The 21285-nt window shown below is 41.6% G+C and overlaps 1 protein-coding gene across 1 annotated transcript; it reads left to right on the plus strand.

The window, feature by feature from the left end:
* The first annotated feature begins 6193 nt into the window (after nucleotides 1-6193).
* On the plus strand, nucleotides 6194-8908 carry LOC118794287 (parvalbumin, thymic CPV3-like). The gene is made up of 4 exons (XM_036552510.1): nucleotides 6194-6263; nucleotides 6604-6736; nucleotides 8288-8397; nucleotides 8883-8908. Exons 1-4 carry the CDS (start codon nucleotides 6203-6205, stop codon nucleotides 8906-8908), a joined length of 330 nt encoding a protein of 109 aa, XP_036408403.1. The 5' UTR covers nucleotides 6194-6202.
* The last annotated feature ends 12377 nt before the right edge of the window (nucleotides 8909-21285 follow it).

The following is a 21285-nucleotide window of genomic DNA, read 5'->3' on the forward strand; positions in this document are numbered from 1 at the left end:
CTTATGCCTTATAATGTAGTCCTGTTGGTACTGCAAATATACCACACGGTACAACATTACATTACTGCCGCTGTGCATGGACTGGATCATGTTAAAGCTGCTGCGGTGAGCAGCCTTGACAAAACTGATTATAACGATAGGCTACGCTGTTTCTCTGAGGACTGAGAAGCAAACGAAACAGAAAATACTTGTGTAATTCAGGCCTTGATCAATGAAAATCAAATGTTAGCCTATAAAATTACATTTAGCAAAAACCTGAAGAAGAAAGCAACACATCACTTACTGATGTGAACACATTGCTAAAATTATGGTCTCAGATACTTAATGTGAAAATTATTTGTGTATTCCCTAATTGACAACACGAATTTGCACAGAAAGCAAAATTAGTTAAAACAACTCTTACAGGACTGAACCGCGGGTGTTTAAGAGCCTTTAATCTTTTGTTACTTCTGTGGCTTTACAACCAGATACCGAATGAATTCGGTAATATTGACATTTTTGTAAAATTGCTGAACAACATTAATTTCAGCATTGTGAAATAAAACTATGACTAACTCCTTAAGAAACGAACAAAATGTGAATTTGTCTCCCAGTCTCAAGTGTATGTTTCGGATTCATCAAATTATTACGATGGCTGTTATGGCAAAGTACGGCCACTAGATGGGGAAAAACGCACGTTAGTAAGTGTCTGTAGGGGCTGAGGGTGGAACGTGCGAGTTGTTGAGCAGTAACAAATAGCAAAAAGGCGCGCACATTTACAAAGGGCTTTGTTGGTTTGTCCTTACCCGTGGATGAGTAGCGTCGGCGAACATGAGTACTTCCTATATAAACACTGTTTTTAATATTCCAAAAGAGGAATTAAGCAGTGAACTTACAATAATATTTTGGGACTCGTTCACACGTAAAGGGACACTCATATTTGTTAAACAATGAAAAACGAGTTCGTAACTAAAAATGTTTTTAGAAATTGAATATATTCTATAATATAATAAACCCTAACTACTGAAGCACATGCCAGCCGACATAGCAGAAAAAAGGAGACGCTTTCTACAGATCAACAACGCTGACTTCTTGGGAATTCCGTAGTCTATTCATATGCCAAAAGACCATTATAAATATAATGAAGAACGGAGGAAAACAAACACCAACTGCAAAGACACAGTCGCAGTTACACTGCGCCAAGTAAAAGTGAAATTATAGTTATATTTATTAATTTTGAAGGACAAGGCTGACAATTCGCCAAAAAATAATAATAAAAAATAGTAGCTCCGTGGGTAAGGCGCTGGCCTTCAGCAACAAAAAAAGGCCCAGGTTTGATCTCAGCCGTGTCATCAGCCGATAATGACCAAAGAGCTCACGGTCGCCAGGATGGGTAAGTCTTCAAGGGCCGGCAGTCTATCTCTTCTCAAATCTTGGATGACGTCACAGAGCAGCACCTATCCTCCAGTGAAGGCCCAATCCACCATAGTGCGCTGAGTGCGAAAAATAGCCCTTGGTTGCGTGCGAGTGTCTCGAGGATTGCATTCCTCTTGCAGAGGCTGTCAAGGTGAGAGCCTCGCATACAGCTGCTATTACCACAGTTGGTAGGGTTGCATAAAGGGCATGCAACCCTATTCAAATACGTTCGGTTTAACGTCTGAAACATTTAGTCAATGACTTTTTTCAATTAAATATGAAAAACAAACATGATTTCACCCATTTGTGTTTTTTGAGAATTAATAACTCCTAAAAAATCAAACTGTGTGTGACATAACCGGATATGGTTCGTATTCATTCTCAAATTAAAAGACTAGTCCCACCGCACTATATCAGCCCACGAGTAACTTGGCCACTGCTAAAATTGTTCTTACGGTTCACGTGAAAGAGTTGTAACAGCCTGCTTTAATGCAATATCCCTGCCCCCAGATGCCCTGCCTCGGTACACACATAAACACACTTGGAACGCCAAAAATCACACTAATGAATACATCACATAAGGACTTGTTCACCAAGTTCCAGACTACATCATTACGTGCTCATTTTGGACAACCCAGAAATACCTGGTAGGGCAAAACAAACCTTTTGATCTTAAAATATGATATAATAATAATAATAGAAAGTGAAAATAAACGGTCATTACTTTAAATGCTAACAGATGCACTCAACACTTAACACGTTAATGTGAGCAGTTCACGATTTACATTCACGACTTGCTCAATAGCACAACTTGTTAACAGCGTGTCGAAACATGCATTTCGAAAATCGTCCGTTAGACGACGGTAGAGGACAGCAGAGACCTGACATCAACACTCTTCAGTGTACACTGGCAGCTGCAAATCACATTCGTTAAAGGTCTTGCGTGTAATGATAAAAATAGTTAACAATATGGGATTAAAAATAGACTATTCAACAGGAATATGACAAAACTGAAATGAACTTGGCATCTGAGGTTTTAAAACGGGTTGACCTGACGGATAATCCTTCTCTTGCGAGTAACTTTTTTTCATTCTTTTAATTACACACGCAACGACATTTTAAGAAAGCTGTACGAAATGCCCAACTGAAAAAGACCGTTCACTGAATAAAGCAGCATTCCAAAAAGTTGGAATCGTTTAGCCTCCTCTTTATTCATACAAACGTTCAGTGCGGCTTTTATGAGTGACAATATACAAAACAAAAGCAATGATTCATTTTTAATTCACGGGGCGCATTGTGTGCATATGTAGGCTATTTTATTGAGTAGACCTGTAGAAAATAGCTTATCAACATTTGCAGTAAATACCCTGTTGTGTTTTCACTTCGTGGTGGCCACTGGCCTGGACCCAACAAACTACGTCAAACGCCGACAGTGCACGACAAGCTGATCACCCGTCTGCCTCCGAACGCACGCGCTGCCAATCAGCGAAGAGGAAAAGGGGCAGTAGGCTTGCAAAGAAAATTAGCAAATGCAAATGAATAAATGATCGCGCCGTAACAGTAGAGGATGTGAGGTATCGCTACAGCCAGTGACATCAGCGTCTGTGGGTAAACCGCACCGCTGGATCCGGTGTCGTCTCTCGTCTCTTTTTCTCAAACGCCCGGCGGCTCAGCGCCTATTGGGTTTCTCACAGCAACCACCTTGCATCCAGCGGGATGAACTCAGGTGCGGGCCAGAAAGGCAGATGAGTAAAGTTAATTGAGATAAAGTCGAGATAACTTTAACCACAACAAGGCTACTGAACGTTTTATCGCTGTCTTGTGGTTTGCCATGCTTTAAGATGCTACAATTAGGCTAATCGTAAACGTCTAACTTCCTGAGGAACTTCTTGAATGTGGCAAATGCCGACTGGCACTGGAAACGTCAGGCCTCAGCTACACCTTGATTTCTACACCTGGTTCCTGCATCACCCCTGTATTCGCGAATAATAAATTATGTACTAGCATATAATTCAAATAATTCACAATGAACGACCATGCGATGTCTTGTGTGTGTTTAGCAGGTTAATTTACAACTCACCATAAACCAGCTGTCGACCGCTATAATAGATTTTGACTTGATAGATTTAAAAAGTCATAATTAAAGTTTGCAGCACAAAGGGGCACAATGCCAATACTATTTAAAAACTTTACACTAATCAATGCGCTCAGTGAAACCTTAACCAACAGTTAAATTTAACTATTTTATTCAGCTACTGCCGAAAACATGTTTGCTGAGCAATGAAAACGCTCCGTTCATCGACGTAAAGCGCAGAGCGCAATGTGGTGAGATTGCATCGAAACCTTAGTATGGCTTCATTGCGTTAATTTTGTCACGCGCATTTAAAAGAATAGAAATGACAGACCAATGTGCCCAGTTAATCATCCCTACCAGAGGAAAAACGGCATGATGATATTGACATTTATTGTGGTTTAATATTTTCTTTCACATCTTTTCACAAAGAGAGTCAGGCCACGGCGAACGCACAGTAACATCTCTAAAAGCTGCAACGCATAGTCGACACTGTCCTAAATCCTCTGCACGCGGTGTCCCTTCCGCTACTTTTTTAAGTAAAACTTTTTAAGTAGTTGGGGGGATTCTAAACTTATTACTGTATCCTTTATGACGTAAGTTCCCACCGTCATCCGATGGCGACTGATAAGCAGCTTTGATCTGATAATAAAACTGGAGCACAAATCGAATAATGAAACCCCTCTCCGCGAGAAGCAGAGTGATGATTGTATCTGCTAGTAGATGCATTATAAAATTGATCGCTCAATGCAAGGGCACCGTTCCACATTTTCCAATATAAGGTGACCTTGTGTCCCTGATTCAGCATGTTGGGCAAAAAAGTGATAGCCTAATGTTTACTTTCCTCTAGTAAGCGAGATGAGAAGGTTAAACTGCCATGACATTCTTCATGACATTTCGTGATCAACAAATGCAGCGTTATCTCTCGAGTACATTAGATTTTCATGAGTGGACAATGGAATAATCTGGCACCATCTGGTCTGAATTGTATAACAGAGATTCGTGACGAAATTAATGTTTAGGGAAATCATGATGTAACAATTCCAAGATTGACTTTTACGAGGATTTAAAAACGTAACATTATAATAATACATAGCTCAAGTCTGAATTGCATTTTTTCTTTATTACAGACTACCACCGGCCAATCAGATTGATGCTTTTGTTGAGATTTCTTGGAACGCAGCAAACACAGTTTGATCGAGTGAAGTAACTGAATGGATAAGAATGAATGTTTTTATTTTAAAAACTCTTGCGTACGCTACACTTACACGAAAAGGTAGAGCGATAGAGGCACACAACCACAGAGGCAGAAATGGGGGATGGGGGGGAGCGAGCGGAGGAGGGGGGAGGGTAACTTAATTTGCCATCTGCAAGACCCCCACATGTGTCCATAGCGTACCTGCAGCAAGCCCTCGGGCGGACATAAACAGTAAAGGTTAATTAGTTAGGTAAGAAATTCGAGCTGTACCTGGCAGTAAGAATTTGATACACGGACAGGTAACTCAAGGATTGTCCATTGTCAGTGCATTCAGACCTATATAAATCCATCCTGACTGCCGAGAGACACCACATAGCCTTACTCCTCGGTGGAATCATTGGCTGGGTGAAAACTTCAAAGAGGTAAGTAATCTTGAGCCCAGGTTTACGAAAAGACTGATACTCTGCACGCCTGAACTCGAGTCTGTTTTTATGCGCAACGTGCGGACGCTTATCGCTATAAAAAGAAGAAGAAGTAGTCTCTCATTTCCACCTATAATACGTTTGCTCGTGTATTTCAAAGGAAAAAAAACTATACAAACGGTTGCCATGTGCTGTACGCATTTTAAGAGGATCGCTATATTAGGGTTTTAGTAGATGCGTCGTTTCGATGCATAGCCTGCCTCCTTTATGACGCATCTTAGCGGAGACTGAGTTCCAGCGTATGCGTTATCGATAAGCAAGACGTGTCCAAATGCGGATGAGTCGCGGAGAGATAAAGACAGCATAATGGATTGCGTCTTCGCTAAGGAGAAGGGACTTAAGTAATCCTACATTTACCCTAAGATTCCGATAAAGCGGCCTGTCACGAGACCAAGTGAGCCAACGCCAAGAGACCCTGGAGGGAAAGTAACAAGTGGCTTGGAAGCATTTTCGTTCTTTTTTTATTTTGGATGAAGTTACTTTGCGCATAGTTGGCCACGGTATCCGGCTGCAGCTTTCATCTGCACTCTTACGCACGGCTTCTAAACTCTTTGGGAAGACCTCTGCGTAAACTGTGTTTTCATCTGAACAACATTACGTAATTATTTTACATAATTAAAAGAATGTATTATTTAACTAATTTACGCAGAATGTATGGTTTGGCTAGTTAGCGTTAGCCTTTGTCTTAACCCTTCCATTTCCCCCGGCAGGAATTTAGAACTTCATGACATTTCAGCGTGTATATCAAGCCTGTATATCAGTCAAAATTTCTTAGTAGAGCTCCCTTTACAAGCAATCAATAGTTTGTTACACATTTAAAACGGCGATCTCCGTTGGATAGAACTTTAATCTGCATATATGTAAACAGACGTCAAAGACCGAGTCTTACGAAATATAGTGGTTTGGTTATTATACTATCTTATATACAAGTGTGAAAATATTAGTTAGGTTTTGTGAGTCCTGATATTATTCATTTGGATGGAGACGTATTGTTTCATGTTTCAGTGAAAACGCACATTAATAATGCCCCCGCTTTATCCCCTCTACAGGATAAACATGTCACTTAATTCCATCCTTTCCGCGGGCGCCATCGACAACGCCATCAAGGATTGCCAAGGTGCGACACTTGTATCATGCATGATTTGGAAATCATTGTAGAGAGTATAGCAGCCATGTATGTTCATCTGAGGGTTTGAATGTCCGTGGTTTAAATTAATAATAAAATAACGTTTTTAACGGGCGCAGGTCGATGACTTTTAAGTTAAGTTTTAAACAAATGTGTTATATATGTATATACGGCAGGACATATTTCAATCCATGCAACTCGAACTGATTGAATTGTAAGCTTAAATACTGCATAATTTCCAATGCATGCATTGCAATTCTAACAGTTTGAACTCGCCAACTTTCTGCCTCGTGTCATCTTAAAACTGCAACGTTTCTTTTTGCCCCACCAGCCCCGGATTCCTTCTGTTGTAAGAAGTTCTTCCAGCTGTGTGGTTTGACCAAGAAGAGCCCACAGGAAGTGAAGGAGGTGTTCCGCGTCCTGGATAACGATGACAGCGGCTACATAGAGGAGGAGGAGCTCAAGTCAGTTCATCTTTAATCATTTATCTGTACATTTATCTGAATCTCACCAGGAATGTGTTATCCGTCAGATGTCCTCAAGGAAGACTGAGAATATTTAAAGGAAAATTGAACCTTGACATGTTTTTAAGTGCTCTACACCATGTCGCAAATGTTCAAAGAGATACAGTGCCATTTATTCAAATTAATTTTTACATGCTATGTTGAGCTGGAATTTCACTTCTCGCTTTAAACACCTATTCATAACATGAATGGAAATGATGCTCCAATCTCCTGACACCCAGAAGAAATGCCTTTAAAAGAAAAAAATCATTAAAAAAAAAAAAACACCGGGAAAGGCCATTTTTGTCTTACCAATGAGGTTGCACATTTTCACAATATTTTCAAAATATTTATTTTGAATCATTTCCAGTGTTGCAGCCGGTGTGGGATTCATCTAGTTGGGAGATAAAGGAAATAATATTCATTAATATAATATGCATTATAAGTTGATTCATTGGCTAATTAGTCAATACGGAAATTGAGATTGAAACCTCCTGCGATGCTTAGTGCAGTTTTTTTTATCTCAGAAAGAACTGGATCGGCGCTGTCCAAAAGCTGCGACTACTTTGATACTGTTTCCGCCCTCTAGTGGTACGGCTCATTACTTTCATTCTCTGCTGCGGTAGGGAGTCGATTTTAATTGGCCTTGAATGAGTGAAGGACATGTTTCTACGGTTTAGTCATCCAGTCACAGCCTAACACGCTGGTGTGTTGTTTTTTTCGCACGTAGTGTACAATCTGCTCTGATGGGCGCCGATGTCCCTTCCAAAGATGTGCATTAAATGTAGTACCATATCCACCTTGGAGTGCCAGGAGTTGCAGGCTGTCAATATGATACGTTTCTCAACATTATAAGCTAGGTGCCGCCAGATAGTGTTTGTCATCTATTGCTGAATTTGCGACCTGCGGAATTAGTTGGTATTGATACTCCCGCTATGTTACTGACGTGTCTTTTGCCGCACGAAGTACGCCTGCCTGGTAGAGGTTACACGTGACGAGTTTGCAACACTTGCTGGTTTGGGCCCTTCTTGGACCAATAATCGTGTATCTCAATGACTTCGCATACACATACTTTTAGTTGCAGCAAAAAGCGAGCACATTTCGGTATTCCGGTGACGTCGGTATACATTTTACATTTACATTTATTCACTTGGCAGACGCTTTTATCCAAAGCGACTTACATAGGTTACCGTTCTTTACAATGTTATCCATTTATACAGATGGATATTTTACTGAGGCAATTGAGGGTTATACATAACGTTATTCGGTGCAAATCCCACAGTGTTAAACGTGCATATAACTACGTGTCATTGAAACACTTTTAGCGAAAATGCGTAATCCATTTTTACCAGAATATTCTGGTCCAAAACGTTGCAATGCGTGTAAGAGACGGAGAAAGAGAGAGAGAGAGAGAGAGAGAGAGAGAGAATGAGTGAAGCCGAGGTTCTTAGAAGGTGCGACTGGTCGGATGCCACAGCAACTTGTGTTCTCATTAGGTCCTTTCTCTGACAGGTTCTTCCTGCAGCGATTCTCCCCGGGGGCTCGCGTGCTGACCGACAAGGAAACCAAGACTTTCCTGTCAGCGGCTGACGACGACAACGACGGGAAGATTGGAGCCGAAGGTAACAGTCCCTCACACTTTCACACTTTCTCCCTCAAAAATGTATTTGTTACCAGTTTGGACTGGCACAAATCAAAATGAATATTGCCATATCTTTAGCCACGTTTATGATGTTCTTGCTGCCGTTTTTTATTGACTCAAGAACTGTAGAAGGTTGGTTATATGCACATTATGTGATATTCAAACAAGTGATCAACTAATCAAAATAATAACAGTAGAATCAAATAATTCAGTACATAAACGCACCATACTTTATATTGTTGTGTCCACGTGTGCTCCAAATTTAGGTTTGATTCCAGGACGTGCAACACTGATTCCGTGTGCACATGCCAAACACTAGAAATGCACAATACAAACAGCATTTAACATACTGTCTATCTAGACCTGCACTGAGGTTTGAATTTGCCTTTTTTGCCATGGACACTACAGTGCAAACCGTCAATGCTAATGTCAGGTTTTAACGCCAGCCTGTTCTCCTCTCCACAGAGTTCCAAGCCTTGGTGCTGTCCTGAAGAGGAGAGCCGAGAGCCCAGTTCTCCAAGATGGGAGCCTCGTCTAATCTAACTGTCCCCTCCCCCCGCTTCGTGCCTTACATGTCTGCTTTTGGGAGCCGTTCATCCTCAGACATAAACGCACACCACGCGCGCGGTTTTTATTTGCCTTTTGAATACATTTTAGGAGGCTGTGCCGTGCAGCAGCATCGGCTCCAGTGTACCGCTTAACCCCGTCACAGAGGAAATAAATGAATAATTTTATGTCTGCCTCCTGGTGTGTTATTTCTTTTGAGCACGCCTCCAAGGTCAGAGTGCTGGTCACAATAGTGCCTAGTGGTCTTGGACTGGGTGCAAAGGCTGAGAAGCTGTGTGCAGAGGGATAGTGGTCGTCAGGTGAAGAGCCGGCCTGGGGTGCTGCTCCATGCACACAAAGCAGGCCTCTGAGTTTCATAACCAGGATGCCTATATAGATATATATATAAGGCATCCTCAATAGAACTACATTAGACATTAGTGCCTCAGCTTTGACCAAAGCCTGCAATCTTCTGGTTAAAAACTCATTACCCCAGCCCATACACAATACATTCCACATGTGACAGCAAAACATCTTCAGTCCCAACAAGGGGGAGGTGCACTGATCCACCCATCTCATTTGCAACAGAAGTTCCTCTTGAGGCATCAAAAGTACGCCCTGTGCATGTGATAGATGTGGTGGATATGTCACACAGAGACAGCACTGAAATAGCTGGGCTTTAAAGATTGGTTTTTAACTGAAACAATGCAAACATTTACCACATAACCTTAAACTGAGGCCAGATAATATGTTTTCAGGTGTATTTGAATTATGATTCAAACACTTGCTAATTTGAAGAAAAGGAGAAAAAAATTAGATCAATCTGGACAGGGAGAAATGAACATTAAATCTCCAAATCCATGGTTACAAGACATTGTTGTATTGACCTTTTTGCTTATGGTTGCTGGTTTTTCATTTGCCAGCTCTCATTTCTCAGGAGACAAAATGAATTGCACTTAGATGGTTTAAGATAAGAGAAGATATGGTTTAATTAATAATTATGACAATTTTCAAAACTAATTATGACAGTTACTAATTGCTCACAGTCAACATTGCACTCAAGCAGAGACCAAGGTCCACATTGAATACAGTCAACTGCAAAGTGTAGAGTTATGATTTTAAAGTAATGTTCAGCCATTACCCAAAGGCAGGCTTGGCACCAAGAGAAAATATAGAGGGGTGCAACAGCAATCCACGGGGGTCACAAAAAGTCATGAATACTATGTAGACATCGGGATATAAGGAGACAACTGGTGGTGCACTAAGGTCCATCTGGGGGTGCAATACAGCCCTAAGCACCCCCATAGTGCCAGGTCTGCCTAAGAGTAATCACAAGTCAGAAACAGCACAAAAAGCATTCACCATATAACCTGTATGGCCTGCTTTTTAGCATCATTAACCCCAATGCAGATAGTTTGATTCTTCTGAGCTGGCTTACTCAAACATCAAAACATCAGTCAAAACTTACAAAATACATTGAAGTGGGATAGGCAGGATCCAGCATGCATCCAGTGAATGCAGTGATTTTCTTCTACAATTTAGACACCTGGACTGCTGTAAGTAAATTGGTTTGAGATATTTAACTGTAAGAGATACAACGCAGGGTAGCCATTCAGGTCATAAAGATATGCTAAAATCACATTTTTCAAATGTCATTGCCCATCAACACCCCCATCACCAATAATGGGATGAACTAGCCTATCTTTAACTGTTTGGACTGCAGAATCACTCACACCCTCCAACATCAACAATAAACTCACAACAATTCATGCCCAGCACCCAGAATGTTCAATATCTACACAATATAGCTCTTTCAGGCCATAGATATGACTATGACTTGGCTGTAAAACTATGATGATATAGTTTATTATTTGGCATAGGGTATTATAAGGCAATGCCACTTCACCACCTCATTAAAAGGCCCTACATTCATTTTAGTGTGATTTAAAATGTGTATGTTGCTTTCCAGAAAATTTGTTTGGACCTGTGTTTTTACAATAATATACCTTTATTTTAGCCCTGGTTTAACCCTGATTCGTATGACAATTCATTCTGTTCTGTAACTATTGTCCTGTTGTCCTTGTTGCTCCTTGTGATATCTTCTGGACTTAATGTATTATACCCTGTCAGCTTTGTAAGTCAAAACAGCCTCTGCAAAAAAGATACACAGTACCATATAAGATGTATTTATAAAATAAATAAAACAAATAATATAACAATACCATTGCATATATATATATATATATATATATATATATATATATATATATATATATATATATATATATACATATATATATATAAGAACATGAGTAATGCTATTATTAGAATATTTTTATTTATTTATTTAGGTTTCACCGTTACACGGCCAAATATTTCTACTGTTACAATACTGCAATTTAATGTATTTACGTTACGTATTTACGTTATTTCCAAAGTCTGTAGTAGTTGTAGTGCTTGCACTTTTTCATAACGCTTAAGTTGTGGCACAGGATGGGAAATACTTTAAAGGATGCAACATTTTATCCTTTCTCCCAAAAGGTACGTAGAGTAGTACAAATTGTTATGCAGTCCTAAAGTTGTTTTTGAAGAGTAAATACGGCAAGGACGTTTTGCAGCTGATTCTATCTGCTCCTTATCGCTGTCTTGGTGAGCAATTATCTATTGAGACGACCCGGCGTATCCGCTTACAGCGCCCATTCACAAAGGCTAACGTGCTGTCCTGTGTGCCAGCTTTTATTTTTAACTTCATCTTTGGCGCTGAAAACTTACATGGTCTTTACATTTATCCTCAAACAAACGGACACGTCATCTTGGCAATCTACACAAAACTGCATAATTTAACGCAGCCGTCGCTGTATGCTTTGTCTTGTCTGGGAGTAGGTTTCAGAATAAGCGCCGTTAAAGATTTAAAGCGAACGTACCGGTGGCACAAAAGCCAAGCGACGGAGCGCGCAGGTTGGGGTTACAGTGCGGAGGGCCACCTAATGCCTTGTGACAAAGCACCCAACACAGATCGGATTTCACTGAGTCAATTAGAGCGATGGGGCCGAAACCGCATGCTGATTGCTAGTTCCCAACAATCCCACCTCCTTCAGCTGTTTATTTATGTTAAAAGTTTGCCCAGGCAAAACCCCCCTAACCGCCTTCATGATTCCAACCAAACAATAAGGTCAATTCCATAGCGCTGGTGTGCCCTTACATGACTTAATTAGAGCTCATTTGTCAATGACAAGCGCACCGAAATTGAGCGCGTTCGGCTGTTACGTAAGGCCACTTCGGAACGCATACAGAGCAAATATACTCCTGTCCTGTGCATCTCAGCGATAAAATCACAGGTTTGAATTACCCATAGTGATACATTGCAATTGTTACGTAACGTTCATATTCTTCTGCCATTTGACATGGCCTATATCCAGTGCATCTCACCAAATACTTCCCTTTGGCCTTGGTTTTCTAAATTGTGGGCAAATAAAAAATATATCCTGCAATATATCTCATGTTAGTGCCAAAATATTACACCTTTGTATTGCTGATCACACATGTTGTATGTTCTATCATGATGCCAAAGCACTTTTCCCATGCTGGGCCCCAAAGCTTGTGATAGCTCTTGGGGGGGGGGGGGGGGGGGGGGGTATGCACATGGGTTGCCATTAAACTCCATTAATGTGAAGTTTTGTGTGTGTGTTTGAAACATGCCTGCATGACACTGAATCCTGTATTGGCTTAGCATAGTTACACATGTCTTACTGTGTCATGTATTTATGTCACTCATAATATTGGGTTGGGATATCAAATAAATATGCAGCTGTAAATTTGCATATTTACCGCGGCAAGTACCTTGCCCGTGGGTACAACAGCAGTGACCCGGATCTGGTAACCTTTGGGAGCCCTGCTCAATACCTTATGCATCCTTAACCACACACATATTCATCAGAGAGGCAGTACTGTAATCTTGTATCAGTGAAGTGCTGATACAGTGGTTGAACCAGCTTCTGTGATGACCAGAGCATTAGACAGAGAACATATTGTATTGTGGAACAAACTTTTTCTGTACTCAGGTGAAGTACAGAATACTGTTGTTGTCATGGTGACGTGGGAGGGGCCTTGCTGCCCTCCTGGGCCACATGGTTGCTTCCAGCTGATTCTATTCAGCCAATCACTGACAAGAGGAACACTGCACAATATTTAGGACTGTAAAAAAGCAGAAGGAAGTGTTATGCAGACTGGCTGTAATTGAAGCCCCAGGATGATCTGTCGCTGCTCTGTTTGCTCTAATGGCTTGACTGAGGTGACCGAGGCATAGAGGCCCCAGCTCTGGCTCTCAGCCCTGTACCACCCTAATGTGTGAAGCAGTAGCCCCCGTCAGAGGTCACAATGATTCAATGACTTAATGTCACTGCACACTCATCTGGCTGGTGTTGCTTCTCATGTGGAAAGGCCTGTTCTGTTCCCTTTTTTAAGGAGCAGGATGGGACCTGGTGATCTACAGACTCTGTGTCAGTGCATGATGTTGTTGCTTCCGTGGGCAACAAGCATTTACATTTACATTTACATTTATTTATTTAGCAGACGCGTTTATCCAAAGCGACGTACAAAAGTGCATGCAGTAAGTATAGTGACAGTACGGGGACAGGATGTGTACAGTTCCACAATGAGACAGTAGTTTTCAGCTGAGAGCTAAGTCTGTTTGAGGATGCAATGCTAGCTAATTTATACAGATACAGGGTATAGGGCAACTAACAAGATCCAACTTCAAAACAGCGCAATGAGTGCCAGAGCAAAGGCGGTAACAAAAAAACAGAAAACACAAAAAACACACAGCAATTTTTGATAGCACTGTGACGATTGTGTGATAGGTCAGTCTATGTAGAGTCTGAAGAGATGTGTCTTCAGACCACGTCTGAAGGATTGCAGTGATGGAGCAGTCATAGCAGGACAGGGAGTTCGTTCTATCACTGGGGAGCGATGGAGGAGAAACATTGTTGTCTTGCAGAGCGAGAACCTCCCACTTTGTCTGTGCGAGGAGCAAGACGTCCAGCTGCTGCTGAGCGTAGGGGCCAGGCAGGTGTGTAGGGCTGGACAAGGTCTTGGAGATAGGAAGGGGCTGACCTGTTAACTGCAGAGAAGGCGAGGGTCAGCGTTTTGAATCTGGTCCTGGGTGCAACGGGAAGCCAGTGGAGGTATTTAAGCAGGGGGCAAGAAGGAGAAACACGGCCACCAATAGAATTCAATAAAGCTGTCCACACCAGCTCCTCGGAAATCCACCATACTGAATTAGAACAAATAAGAAAAATAGTTTTTGCTACACATTTGGAAATTGGGATTCTTTGGGTTGTCTTTGAAACTGTTCACATAATGACCCTGTAACTTAACAGAAGACAATGTCAGATGATGTCGAAAGATAACATACAAGGAGCTTACTTATGTCTTATGTCTTTTCATAGGTGTGCTCTTTACTTTTAACATGTCCTCTAGTCAGGCATCAGGCAAAAACAAGGCCCTGACTGACAGTCACTACAGCCAAATGCTGGAAGGAAGTTTGCTTTAAGCCGGGACAGTTAAGCCTTTCCTGATGTATCACTGGGACAGTCCTGTGAAGCCACTTCACCTTCAGCAGTCTCCAGGGCTGCTTAGCTGTGCCAGCGAGTATCAGCTTCAAAAGAGCAGCAAGAGCAGATGTAAGAATCAGCATATCCCTGCACACCTCTTTTTACCTTGATAAATCACATCTTTTCTGTGACAGTGAGCACGGGTATTATTTCACGTACAGTGCTGTGTGTACAAAGGTTGAGAAAGGAGACAGTTTCAGTTCCAACATCTGACGCCTGGGGTTTGACCCCCAACAAGAGACTCGCCCCTGTCACCCGAAGAATGGCAAGGGTAGCCTATCCGCGACTTGAACCTTGGGCCGCAAAAGAATGATGACCTGCTTGAGGCTGGAAGCTATGCCTCATTCTTGAACAGAAAGGAAATCGGACACAGCGAGCCAAGCTGATCGCAAAGGTGGTATATGGGGATAATGTGACAGGCGGATGCAATGACACAAAGGCGGCAGAGGGAACTTGACTGTGCAATAATCCTGATGCTACGTGGACGTGCATGTGCACTTGCACCTGCATGCATGCATGCATACATGCACGTACATTCATGCATGCATGCACAGATACACTCACACATACACACTCACACTTATGCATGTACATACATGCATGTACATCACATATTATACATGTACACTCAGGCATGCATACACATACATGCACTCGTGCATGCATGTATGCCTGCAGGGAGTAGAGCTGCATAGATCAGAAATTAGTCCAAAGAATGTTCCTAAAAATCGTTTGAAAGCATTTGATTCTTTTACCCCAAAAACACATGTGCTCGCACATAAAGATTTGGACAAGAAAGCATTTGTGCAGGCGTACACACACACGTTTGCTCACGAAAACACACACACACTTGCACATACAGTACATGCCAACAGGAAGAAGTGAGGGAATAAGTAAGAAATCACACCTCTGCTGCCTTCCAGCTATGCTGGTTTACTACTAGCAGAAATGCACCAGTTCTGACATGAGTTAAACACATGGTCCAAAAATTCTGCACAAGGACTTTCAGCCTCAAAGGGAAAGAAATACAGAATTCCACTAGCAAAAGAGGGCATTGATCATTAAATCATTCAATAAGTCCTTTGTGCTTACCAAATGGTACGGCTTATCATCTCTATGCCAGCACTACTAGATTTCCTGTGCTGTCTGAATCCAAACTCTTCTCTTTGGAGAAATTCAGATTTTTAATCACAATGCCTGTATGCTGTTCTAGTCTGGTCTACTAAATAAGGCATTGGGCTTCGAAACAGAGCTGCAGGTTCAGACCCCTGGTGGAGCACTGCTGCTACAACCTCAGTCAAGGAGTTTAACCTCAATTGCCCCTGCAAATATCCTTCTCAATATTTTGATGGAAAATATATACAGTATATATTTGGAATGGTTCATATATAAATTGCAGTAGTCACCCTGCGTAAGGCTACCTGTCATGTGAATAAGTAATGTAAAGTGCAATCGAGGGAAAGGCACGTGGAGGAACTGGATACAGCTATATGGCCCTGAGTCGTATTTCCCCTCCTTTATGTTGAGCGTCAGAAGGACAACATCTGCCATTCTCCGAGGACATGTCGCTCTGACAGTGGCGCACCTCACTGGGAGCAGTGACAGATGACAAGAGCCCTCATTTGTACTCAGCGCTGTTAACGTGATAATACTTGATGCACTTAAACAAAAGACGCTCTTAAAAGATCATCTGAGGGCACAAAGCTTTGCCCCTCCGCCCTGTCCTGCCCTGCCCTTCTTAGAACACAGGAGAATCCATTTCTGGTGCTGACCTTTCATTCTGACAGGCCCACGGAAAGCACCGGTGTGCCTTGTTAGTAATTTTGGTGCTTCCGTGGCATTGGCAGACCTGACATTTATGTGATGTTTCTGCTCTACCATCAAGGCTGCAGGCACAGCTGTCTGGTTAGGGGCTGGCAGCAAGCTTTGAAATAACTGTACACATTGATGGAGCTATGATGTGCAGTTTTCAGACAATCCCTCATGCAATGGCACAGTTCTTCCTAAACCAGATCTCTTCAGCCAGTGTGAAATAGCCCCATCAAGTGCCTAGTCAATGACATCAAGAGCTGTCTGTGGAGCAGTCCCTACCTCAGAACCTAAGCCACAGACATCACCATAATAAAGCTCTATATATCCTAAATGTGATTTAAACTGCCCCTAATGCTTTATGTTGATAACTTACGGAATGAATAGCAGAGTCAGTATGGAGTCATTCTTCTCTGCACACTGTCGCAGATTTTCTCTGCCTTTGGTGCCTCTGCACCCCGTCTCCTTGACGGAGCTGGACTGGGCCCTCTGTGCAAGATTTGGCAGTCCTCCTGTCAGTCTCAGCAGGTTGATCAATTAATTACATTACTAACTGCTCTTCCACAAAACGTGATGTACAGGGCGCTAAGACCATGCTAAGGATCACTCTGACTAGAAGACATTGCATAACATGTGGATATTTGAGGACCCATTTCATGTATTAATTCTGTTGCCTCCTTCCCACCTGGCCAGATGCGGTCCTTGGAGAGCAGACCATCAGCACCAGCGAGGCTGAACCTGACTGCAGTTTGCTCTCTTACTCTCACAGTCTTAACTTCAAACAGCATTACATTATCCAAGTCAGCGTAGATCGAAGCTAGCCATTCCGCTGTGGCCATTCGGCTTGAGCACTTTCCCCAACGGGCACCATGGCAGCATCTCACCTGAGAATTAAACCCTTGACAGTAGGATTTCTCGATACCTCCACACTGTTGCAAGCCTGTCAGCAACTGAAACTGATACAAATGAGAATATTACACCTCATATTGTTTGGTTGCTTGGTTTAACTTGGAGCTTGAAAGTAATTTACAAAAGGCTTTTGGTAAAAAAAAGGGGGTAAGTTAAAAAGGAAGTTAATATTTCAAAATTAAGTCACATCCATAAACTTGACACTTACACAATGCTGGCAAGTCACAGTGCAGAGGGTTTCTATTATTTTTAATGGTGTTGAAGCATCCCAGAGAGTAGGCTTTTGACATACAACTGAACTTGTCAAATGACAAACATTGAGTGGACTATCAATTATGTATTATATTTTACATTTACTGAATTAATATCATAATATGAAGAAGGGTCTATAGGTGTCGGTGCTTAAATGTACACAGAAACCACAATGAATAGAAGCACCGGATGAGAACCAAAGTCTAAAGTTAAAACGAGATATGTTGCCGAGGATTAGCAGCCTGTAACCTTATTCCTGCGTCCGAGAAGATTTGATGGGCGCCTTTAATTATGACCGCCAAGAATGACGTAAATAAGTAATGTTGACTAAAATTCTTTTGTGAGACGGTACAATTGTCGGACAGGCTGAGGTCCATGACGAGTTGCAGACGCAGCAATTTAGAGGGATGCCTTCAGCCTGCCTTCCCGTGACTCAATTATTAATGCCTTTGTTTCATTGTCACTAAAACTCTACCAAGAGCACTGTCGGGCTCGCCTTACTTATTAGGTTTGCCTGAAACTTTAATGTCCGCTCCCTACTGCGCTGATAACAAATTGATGTGGTGAACTTCGACTGAAGCAGGTCGGGATGCAAGCCGGTCGAGTCGGAGTTTCAGGACAGGCGCGAAAGCAGCACTTGCTGCGTGCGTATTTGTTTACACTACAGTTGCAGTCTAACCCGCTAAATATCACCTCAACAGTGCAGAACAAATATGTGACATTACGCGGTGTGTAATTGGGTAGGTCCATTCTTAGTCAGTGTCGCCACCCCGAGAACAAAACTGGTGTAGGCCTACCTATTCATGCGTTTTATGATAAAATAAAAATTAATTAAATTAATTAATTGCGTTTTGTAGCCTACATGCGCAATTATCTTACTGCACCATTTTACAAGATCGTATGGTAATTTGTGGCTTAGGTACAATGTTTACAACAATCACCACCCCACAATTTCCTTATTGTCAAACATGTAGCCTACAAAGTAATATCAACAGCTTTGGAGAATTTTTCAAAACTAAATTGAAATTAGACATTATATGCCGACATACAGGCTAACTGCTGTGTTATATACGCTGCAAACTACGACGAGGCGCAGTTCTGGCCAATTAAATTGCAGAAATTTCAACGAATAAAGCTAAAAGGCAGCTGGTCAAATACTTTACAGTAGATTAAAACATGCCACTTTACAGCAGATTAAAACATGTAGGGCTAAATGTTAAAAGACCTTTGAAATAAACAGCTAGTGTATTGAACGGATTGAGTGTGCACCTTCTCCCGAGAATTAAAGCTCTGGGAATGACATGAAAACTACACCTGTCCTTGCTGAACTTGTCGCAAGATTTTTCCACGTCTGCTGTCGAAACTCGACTCCCGGACCAATGACACATAGTCGGGATGTAGCCAAAAGCATTAGCACGAGCAAGCTTTATCGTGAGAGCCGCGCAATGATACCAGGTGGTAGACAGCAAATCCTAACCAAGACGTGATCACTAACATCAGCTGAAGTTTGAACTTCTTTTGAACTGTTAATGCGCGCATTGTTGTCTGATTTGATTGATTTGAGATAATAAAAAAATTATATACATATTTTAATAACACTTTAAAATATAATTATTTTAGATTGCTTATGTTGACAGTTATGATAAAGTTCGTAAGTTTCTTCTTCATAACAACGTCCCGCCGACTTTGATTGGCTCACGATAGAGAACGTTTCTACAGCCAAGTATGGTAACCTGTTGTTGGTTAATTGGTCAATTATTATAGAACTACACTCCAAAAGTACAAAAATCAATATTATCCATTTCTTTATAAGCGTTTATTCGGAATACGCCCTCTTTCTTTTACAGTTACATTGGGATTACATAAGACCAGAACTAATGTTATAGGCCTAAATAATTTTTAAGCATTTAAAAAGTTCTGGCAGCAGGAAAGAGGGGTATACGCCTACATAGCTGTGTTATGTTATGCCTGTCAAGACCAGATCAGACCGTAATGACACTTTGACATTGTGCAAAAATTTCGACTGCTGAGTTGTCGCTCGGGTCTGTGCTCTGCAAAAAATCGCTTCGCGTGTCAATTTACGCACCTGGGAAACACGCTACGCGTGCTGCCTGAAATCGGTATTCTAAACACCAGTGCATTATGCCGCGTGTCTACCAGGTAGAAGTCACCTGGTCTCGTGTATCAGGAACGTCATAAAACTTTCAGCCGCTTGGCTGGAATAATGGTAGTGAGTATTGTGCGTGACGGGAATTCATCTATTATGCAGTGCGCGACAGCACGTCCCCTTCCCACGAGAATTTCTTTTTTTACATCTTCATTTTTAATCTGTGCGCCCCATCGCTGCAAATTCTTTCGGACTCAGTGAAGCGCATTTTAACGTACTGTATATACAACAGGGGTTTGTTAACAGCTTCAGTTTTGTTCAGCTTGGACAACGTCATGCACATTTCCGAGAAATGTGTTATCTCGAAATAAGAGTCGACCAAGTATACTTTTACTACTTGGATGAAAACAAAAGAATTTACTTAGAACTTGTGCCACATCACAATTAAATTGAACCACTCCATCTTAGATCGGGGTAGGCCTATATAAGGTGAACGTTTGTGAGCCAATGGTGTAAATACACACCGTTAAATGCTATTGGTACAAGTATCTTTTTCCAAATGAGTAGACAGTATCACAGAAGTGAAAGCGGTCTCATCCTGATAGTGGAGAGGGTGGGCCAGGCTCCTGTGCTGTTGTGGAGGTTCAGGCCACAATGGAAAAGTACCACTGAGAATGAAATCCATAAACAAACGACATGTACCATAAATTGTATCCATTCTTGCTTTCCATTTTTGAAAAAAAAAATTGCACATATTTTGTTCTTCACAAATATGAAAATTTTCAATAAGCTTGAATATATTTGCAAAATTCATAAAACAGCAGCACTGCGGCCTGGGACATACAGAAGATCCAGGAATGTTTTGTTCACGATTTCATCTGGTGAGGACCGTCGGCTTTTGAATGGAGGTGAGTTTTACATGAGTATTCAAAGAGCACCTACAGCCTGTTTAAGTCTTCTGAAGTGCTGATTACAAGAGTGACCTTCATAGTCTGTATGGACGGGACACTTCAGTCTTCTGCCAGCTCTCTTGTCATTTCCATAATTGTCTTCTTCTGGTTACTTAAATGCATTAACTCCAGGTGTAATGGTTGACACCCAGCGGCTCAAAGACTTCAGTGTTTGGTTGTGGGATGTGCTGTGGGTGCTGCTACTAGTGGGAGGCGGGGTCAGGTCCCATAGGGAGGGTATTGTGAACCAGCTGTTAAACAGCGAATTGTTGCTCGTGTGTATTGTTTGTGGGTAAGTTTTGTGATGATGAAATGATTAAGACGACAGTGGTTAATGTGACAGCGATGTCATATAGTGCAATTGGGATGGAGGAACAATTTTAGACTTGCACTATTAATATCATTGCGATGGAGGACTAGTGTTAGACTTGCACCATAACAATATTTGTGTTCCACTATCCATGTTGGATTATTATTGTTTTAATTTCATTATTGGAGTGTTAATTGTAAATGGATTTATTCTAAAGAGGTACCCTGAAACTGGTTATTTACCATTTGCAATAGTAAGCCATAGTTCACATAGTTACACCAGTAAGCACACCCCTGTTCACCATATGCAGTCATGTGAGTATATGTGTTAGTCAGTGGTTGTCTGTCCTTTCAAGTCATTGTCTGCGTCGAGG

Source organism: Megalops cyprinoides, chromosome 19, assembly GCF_013368585.1.
Source record: "Megalops cyprinoides isolate fMegCyp1 chromosome 19, fMegCyp1.pri, whole genome shotgun sequence".
NCBI lineage: Eukaryota > Metazoa > Chordata > Actinopteri > Elopiformes > Megalopidae > Megalops > Megalops cyprinoides.

Coding starts and splice junctions, on each gene's coding strand:
- LOC118794287 (XM_036552510.1), top strand. CDS start 6,203: ATGTCACTTAATTCCATCCTTTCCGCGGGCGCCATCGACAACGCCATC. Junction 6,264..6,603: donor CGCCATCAAGGATTGCCAAG/GTGCGACACTTG, acceptor TTGCCCCACCAG/CCCCGGATTCCTTCTGTTGT. Junction 6,737..8,287: donor ATAGAGGAGGAGGAGCTCAA/GTCAGTTCATCT, acceptor TTTCTCTGACAG/GTTCTTCCTGCAGCGATTCT.